The sequence below is a fragment of the Caenorhabditis briggsae genome (assembly GCF_000004555.2).
Source record: "Caenorhabditis briggsae complete genome, chrII, whole genome shotgun sequence".
NCBI lineage: Eukaryota > Metazoa > Nematoda > Chromadorea > Rhabditida > Rhabditidae > Caenorhabditis > Caenorhabditis briggsae.
Window position 1 is genome coordinate 14,227,378 of NC_013486.2, and position 7,656 is coordinate 14,235,033.

Here is a 7,656-nt window from a genome sequence, read left to right on the forward strand (position 1 = left end):
CATCTAAACCGGAAAAGAATATTTATTCAAAGCTCGTCATCTCGTCTTTATAATTTCTCTACGAAATAGTCATCGAGCTCGAAAATATTTTTATGGTGCCATCATCCATATAGTGACTTTATCAAGTTAAATATCGAAGAAAACCTGGAAAAGCGAACAATTGAAGCAGCGACACTGTGAGTTGCTAATTTTAAAAACAATATTCAGAACTTTTTTCAGTTATCACAGTATCTCTCACGACCTTTGCGACAAGCCAACTATGAAGTTGGATCACATTTCGAAAATACTTGACAAATAAAGTAAGAAAAAATTTTTTCAAGCAGTTCATCAAATCTTATTTTCAGAAGTTCCTAAGAAATCGTTTATGATGCAAAACTTTGAATTCACTTGAATGTCGAAATTGATGGAAGTTTCTATTAAGATACACATTTAGGAGAGCTCAAAACGCAAAGGAATGCCTACGTCTTTGCAAGAAATTTCCTCAGATTCTTGAAAAATTTTTTGAAATTTGAACATTGTCCCAGTATCTCTTATTTTGTACCCTCCACCTATAGTTATTTTCTCGTTTTTCATACTTTTGTTTTCTCATATTGTTTCTTCAATAAATATGTTCAGTAGCTGAAGTGATTCGTAATTATGAAAAAAAAACTCTTATTTCGGCAAGTTGCCATCTAGATTTCCTGAAGAACGGCAACTTGCTCTATGAAAAAGCAAGTTGCTGACCCGAAAAAACTGCTTGCCGTTTGTCAGCGGCAAGCAGTTTTTTCGAGTTAGCAACTTGCCGAAAAATTCCCTGAGGATATTATGATAAATAATTTATCAGTTGACAGATTTTTGATATCTCTCATAGGAACCGAGATCATTGAGCTCGAACTTGAAAAAGTGGGGGATCTTTCTATTACAGGTTTTACCGTAGCTGTTTTTTAAATACGATTTTCAGCTTTTTAAATCTAAAACATCGCTCGAAACACCATTTTTATGCTATTTTTTGTTTAATTCAATTTTTCTTGAAAATCTTGGTTTTTTTTTCATTTTTCCAGATTTTCACGCGAATTTTTAGGTTTTGAATTATTCCAGACTTATTTTTTCATCGATTTCCCGTCTAAAACCCTCGCTTTTTGTCTGAAAAACTTGAAAATCCCATGAAAATAGGCTGAAATTTGCGATTTTTCACAATTCCCCCCTACGACGAAATCGCGCTCCATCGCTAAAATTTGGTGTTCTCGGCCACGGCCACCCGTGATTTTTTGCGAAATTTCTAGATTTTTCTAGAAAAAAAGGTGATTTTCAGGTTAGAAAGAAGGTTTCTCGTCGAAAATTTATTATAAAAACATTCTAGAATAAATTAAATCATTTTGAGACCAGAATTTCAAAGTATTCTATCAGTTTTCATGGAAAAAATTGGATTTCTAGTTTTGAAAATTTTTTTTTCTGTAATTTTTGACCAGCAAAAAACCGCCAAAATTCATGTTTGCCGCTAAAAATTGAATTTTCATCTGTTTTTCAATCAAAACGGGTTTTTTTCCCAATTCTCTCGAATTTTCTCGGATTTTCCCAATTTTACTCTAATTTTTCCCAATTTTCAGCCTCAGAAAAATGGCAAATCTCGACCAATGGAAGCAACTACTCGCCATGTCCACCAAAGTCACCGAAACCGAGAACAGCGAAAATTTCCAGAAAGATTTGAAGGATATGCAGGCGGCAACCGATGCCATGAAGGGAAATAAGGCGGAGGTTTTGAAAAAAAAGCGGGAAATTCAATTTTTTCGAAAATTTCAAATTTTCAGAACATGCAATTCCTGGAATTGGCGATGCGAGAGGCTGTCGGTGGTCAAGAGGGTCCGTGCCTCTTCACACAATTCTTCTTGCTGGGCGGCGACGATCCGGAGACTTTGGTGGATTCGCCTGCCAAAATTGCTGCTGCCAAGGTGAGAAAAATGCTGAAAATAGCTGAAAAATCGTCTCAGGAAAATTTATTAAATGCCTCTCGGGGCTATTTCTAAGCTGATTCTAGTGTCAAAAAGTAGATTTAAAGCCTAAAAATCGGCTAGAAATCGTCAAAAATCCATTTTCCAGGAGCTCGCCGACCAACTCGAGGACTATCTTCTTCTCGGAAACTTTGCCGAGCAATTCCAGCAAGCCAGCGGGCTGAAGGCGTTGGCCAACTTGACGGTAAGGCTGAAAAATGGCTGAAAAGTGGCTGAAAAGTGCTGAAAATCGCTTTTTTGGGCACGATTTTGGGTGTAAAACGCCGGAAATCGTGTCAAAAATTGACCGAAAATTGTTTAAAATGGCTAAATATCCGATTTTCCAGCGCAATTTTCGGTCATAAATTCGATAACGTGCCAAAATTGGGTCAAAAATCGCTAGAAAATCAACAAATTTAGGCTGGAAATTCATTAAAAATTCGATTTTTGGCACTTTTTTCGAGTGCGGAAATCTAGAAATCTCTTAAAATTCAACTAAATTAGCTGAAAATCGATAATATCGGGCGGAAAATCGGCTTAAAACGCCTGAAATCGAGTCAAAACTTGACTATAATTTGTTAAAAATGACTGAAAATCTATTAATTTAGTTCAAAAAATCCGAAAAATTGAGATTTTCAGATAATTTAGCTCCAAAATCGAGCTTAAATATCGTATTTTTCAGAAAATTTTGCATTTTTCAGTCTCTAAAACCTTGAAAATCTTCTCAAAAATCTAAGAAAACTGCCTCAAAACCATACTTGTAAAATTCCGGGCCGGCCCGCCAAAGCCCGGGCCCGGGCCGGGCCTGAGGAAATTTTCAAGGCCCCCGGGCCCGGCCCGGAAGGCCCGGTAGCAAAAATTTTGTCATTTTGAGCCAAATTTTGAGCTCTCAATACAATTTTCTCCATTATTTTTTGTGTTTTTAGATTGTTTGTTTGTTTGATCAAAAAATATCAACAAAACTCGAAAAAAAAATTTTTATCGAAAAAAAATCACATAAGGGTCCCCCCTTATGTGTTTTTTGAAATTTTCAAAACTTGTGGAATGACAGGCCCGGCCCGTTACAAGTATGCTCAAAACCAATTTTTTATACAATTGTTCATTTCCAGTGCTCCAAAAACGAGGAAATCCGCCTACTGTACCTTCGCCTGGTCCCCCAACTCGCCGAGAATCGTCTCGCATTCCAAGAAATGCTCGTTGATTCTCCAGTCTTTGAGAAGTATCTCCAGATGCTCGACGACTACAAAACCATGAAGCCAGCCATCCTTCTCGCCCTTCTTTCAGCCATTTCAGCCATTATCAGAGGCTCCAAACCCGCGTTTTTGAAGTTCCACAAGGCCAGAGGAACTGATAAGGTGCTGACGATTGTGAAGCTCGTCGAGGATGATAAGTGCGCCGTTCGTGCCGCCTATCTGCTTTGGAGCATCAATGAGAGCCTTTCGGGTGAGGAGTTTTGAAGAAAATAATATTTTTCAGTCGATTTTCGGACATTTTGATCATTTTCGGGAGTCTGGAGCTTGGCTTTTTTTGCAACCAAAACTGATTAAAGGCGCGTGCAATAATTTGAAAAATACAGTAAGGTTCTCTCTGTGGGAGCTAAGCTCCGCCCACCGTTGTTTTCTCGGCCGCAACGTGCATTGATTTCGGACAAGAGTAATAACGCTTTTCAGCTCTAAAATGTCGTTTTTCAGCCCTGAAAATGGTCAAAAAAGCCAAAAAAAAAACTAGAGAAATCGATAAAAATCGCTAAAATTCTCCTGAAAATCATATTTTTCCAGACGCCGACTTGGGCTACACTGGTCGCTACCCCGAGGAGAATGACGTCACCGAGGAGGAGTACTCCGACGAAGAAGCGCTCTACAGAGAATTCAAAAATTCATCGAATTTAAAGAAATCGACGACGCAGAAGAAACGCAAAACGATTTCCAACAGAATCAAGTCCAAAAAGCCGATTGGCAAGGATTTCAAACCACTTGTGGAGCTTCGAAATGTGCTCTTCAGCGCGTATTTGGCACTGAAGGACCGGATTCCACAGATGGAAATGGAGAGAGAGGAGGTTGGAGAGGAGGATTTCGATGAGGCGGTTTATGAGTTCGCGCAGGAGACGTTCCAGAAGATTCGGTAGGTTTTTGAGCCATTTTGATCGTTGAAAGCCTCTTTTGCTCCAGAAATCCCGCAAAATCGCTGAAATTCCAACTTTTTGGGCTATTCTGATCGTCGAAAAGCCTCCAAACATCGAAAATGTGGTCTGGAAATCCTGAAAATCCCAAAAAAGCTGAAATTAGGGCCGAAAAGAGCGGTTTTTAGCATTCGAAATTCAAAAAACGCGAGTTCGGCCACCTGCGAAACCTAGGCCACGCGGCCGTATACTCCACGAGGACAAGAGCCTAAAATTCAGGATTTCGAGATTTTCAGGTTTTTCAAGTGGTTTTTCGACGATTTTAGAAGATTTTGATGGAAGAATAAAAGCAAAATACGTGAAAAATCACTGTAAATCTAAATATTACTGAAAAAATTTCGAAAAATCAGTTTTAGTTGCAAAAACTTTTTTTTTTTTTGAAAAAATTAAATTTTGGAATTTTTTTTCAGAATTTTTTAATTCCTAATTTCACAGACATTTTCCACTTCTTTTGCATTAATTTTTCGATCAAAAATCTGAAAAAAAATGGTAGAAAATTCACCAGAAAACCTGAAAATCTCGAATTTTAGCTCTTGTCCTCGTGGAGTACACGGCCGCGTGGCCTAGGTTTTGCAGGTGGCCGAACTCGGGAAAATGAAGATGTCGAGTTGAAATCGTTTTTGTGGGGAAAATAAGAGGAAAAAATCGAGGAATCCGAAAAATATTGAAAAAATCGAAAATTTCCGATATGAAATTCTGAAAATTCGAAAAAATGAAAAAAATAAAAATTGGCTCCAAATTTAAAGTTTTCGACTGTCCAAATAAAAAGGAAGACATCCACAAAGTTCGAATTTTTCGAAATAATCATTTTTCCAGCTCCATCCTCCTCCGCGTCGACCATCACGACGTCCTCGACAAAACCAAGACCCTGATGGCCGATTTCCTGAAGACGTCGAATCGCGCCAAGAAGCAACGAGGAAGAAAAGTGAAGCTGACTGCGGACCCCGTCGCCAAGAGATTCGACATTCGTCAGTGGTACTCGAGGGATGAGATGTTCGAAATTTTCAAGGCCAGCGACAAGGATATTAAGAATCTGACCGATGCGGTGAAGAAAGTTCAATTGAAGAAGTAGATCCCTCTTTTTCTCTAAATCTCCAAAATTCCTGTGATCTTTTGCCCCGCCCGATTGCTCATCCTTATATTGTTTATTTATGTTGTCCCCCCATTCCCTGTGAAAATTTATACTAATTATATGAAGATACTGGTCCCATGGATAATTTCCTACATTTTGGTCTTAATTTAAGCAATATTGGACAATTTTTGGTCGAGTTACGGTCATTTTAGGATTTTTCAGTCTGTTCCGCCCGAGTTGCATGAAAAATTAGGTCATGACCTAGAAAAAATTTGGTCATGACCTAGAAAAATTTAGGTCGTGACCTAGAAAAAATTAGGTAATGACCTAGAAAAATTTAGGTCATAGCTTAGAAAAATTTAGGTCGTGACCTAGAAAAAAACCAAGACAAAAAAGCATTTTTTTTTCAAATTTTCATTTTTTTTTTGGTCATCAATCAATTTTTTTTAAAGTTTTAAAGTTTCAGAAAAATTCAAATTTCGCGGGTAAAAAATTTTTCAAAAAAAAAAGGTCCAAGTGGAGTATCACTAGATTACTACGGAAAAGAGGAGGAAAACCCGGGTGATTCTTTCGGGGGTGTGTCGACAAGCTAAATTAGGTGTGTGTGCAATGGGGCGAATTTGCGGAAGGCGCGAAATTCAAAAAAAAAGAGAAAAAAAAATCAATTTTTGGGTGAATGAGATCGTTGAGACGAGTGGGATTTCGAACGGGGATGGAAATAGAAACGGGGAGAGAAATTGGGCGCGCGGGAAGTCGAAGGATTTGAATTCGAAGAGGACGGAGAGAGTGTGCGCGGGGAGGAGGGTACAGACGATGTGGGAAACAACGAGTGCCACGTGGATTTTTTAGTTGGACGCTGCCTGGACGATGACGGCCGTTGATGGCTGGAGTCTTGTGATGCCGTTGAAACGAAATGTCTGCGGAAGGGACAACTTCTTGGCGACGTCCTTGTAGGCGCTGGTGTGAACGAAGCGAGAGAAGCAGTCCTGGAAGAAATTTCATGAACTTTGGTCTATTTTCAGATTAGTTTTAGATTTTTGTGCTTTATGAGTTTTTCTGGTGTAAATCGAGGATTTACAGATGTATATCTGTTTTAATTAGATTTTCAATAAAATTTCCTACATTTTGCTTTCATTTTCATCAATTTTGGTCCAGTTTCAGTCAAGTTACGCTGTTTTTTTGCACTTTTGGTATCTTTCACTATTTCTACAATATCTCAAAAACTAGCGGGAAATTCAAAAATACAAAATTTTTATCCAATTTCTAGAGTTTTTCTACACATTCTCGAAAGAAGAAATTCTTAAAAATTACTATGCTAAAGCTAGAAAAACGCTTCTGAAGATAATTTAATTTGACGTCTTCCCACGGCCACCTGGAAAACCTAGGCCACGCGGCCGTGTACACCACGAGGACAAGAGCTAAAACTCGAGATTTTCAGGTTTTTCAGGTTTTTCAGATGGCTTTTCGACGATTTCAGATGATTTTTGATGGAAAAATTGAAGCGAAAATGCTTGGAAAATAGCTGAGAAACTGAAATCAATGAAAAAATTTTGAAAAATCAGTTTCAGTGGCGAAAGCTGGATTTCAACCAAAATTTTGAATTTTGAGCGATTTTTCCAAAAATCTGTTTGAGAAATACATTTTTATAGCCAAAAATTGCAGTTTTCAGCTAAATCAATGCTCAATACCGCAGAAAATTCAAGAAAAAAAAAATCAATTTTTAGCCGGAAAGTTGAAAAAAAAAATTTGGCTGAAAATCTTATTTTCAGCCTATTTTAGACAATTCGCCAGATAAAATTTTCTCAAAAAAATAAGCGGAAAATTCTTAAAAGTGCAAGGAATCCAAAAAAAACCTTCAAATACATTTTTCTGGAAAAATGTTTTTCTTTTCAAAAAATTTAAAAAAATCAGTGCAAGACTATAAACTACAACACACCATACTTTTAATCCGGGCCTTTGCCGGGCCTTCGCGGGCCCTGCCATAACTTCTTTCAGAATCAATGTTTTCGAAACAACTCAATCAGGTATGATAGAGCTCTACGAGTACTACAAAACGGTATTATTTGGAATACTGTATCTTATCTATGAACAAAGTTACAGATCATAAAGTGGCTTTTCTCGCAGGGCCCGGCAGTCCCGGGGCGGGCCTGCTTTTTTTGCTCCTTTTGCCCTATTTTCTAGAAGTCCGAATACCGTAAGACCTCTATTAGAAGGGGCGGCCCTTCTATTGTTACAAGGTACCTTTGGAGGGCCCTTTTATTAGAGGGGCCCTTTTAATAAAGGGGCCCTTCTAATACAGGTTTTAAGCTATACTATGTTTCTTTTCTGTCTATTTTTTCCCAAGTCTTTTTTTATTTTAGGTAGACAATTAAAAATAAGAATAAAACGAAAAGAATTAAGAGGAGAGTCCGGAATGTTTATTTACCCGGAAGTTTACT

General features: G+C 37.9%; 2 protein-coding genes across 2 annotated transcripts in view; one reads left to right on the top strand and one right to left on the bottom strand.

Annotated features, from left to right (window-relative positions):
• Positions 1-1,596: 1,596 nt before the first annotated feature.
• On the top strand, positions 1,597-5,218 carry CBG10339 (the record flags this gene model as incomplete). The annotated part of the gene is made up of 6 exons (XM_002632002.2): positions 1,597-1,734; positions 1,788-1,928; positions 2,077-2,172; positions 3,077-3,410; positions 3,746-4,088; positions 4,963-5,218. 6 exons carry the CDS (start codon positions 1,597-1,599, stop codon positions 5,216-5,218), a joined length of 1,308 nt encoding a protein of 435 aa, XP_002632048.2.
• Positions 5,219-5,325: 107 nt separating this feature from the next.
• Positions 5,326-7,656, bottom strand: part of Cbr-rgs-4 — a gene marked incomplete at both ends in the record, with an annotated part of 5,768 nt that continues 3,437 nt past the window's right edge. The window contains 2 exons of the mRNA XM_045243024.1: positions 5,326-5,330; positions 6,129-6,204. Coding sequence (XP_045094216.1) covers positions 5,326-5,330; positions 6,129-6,204 — 81 coding nt within the window. The remainder of the gene's footprint in view (positions 5,331-6,128; positions 6,205-7,656) is intronic.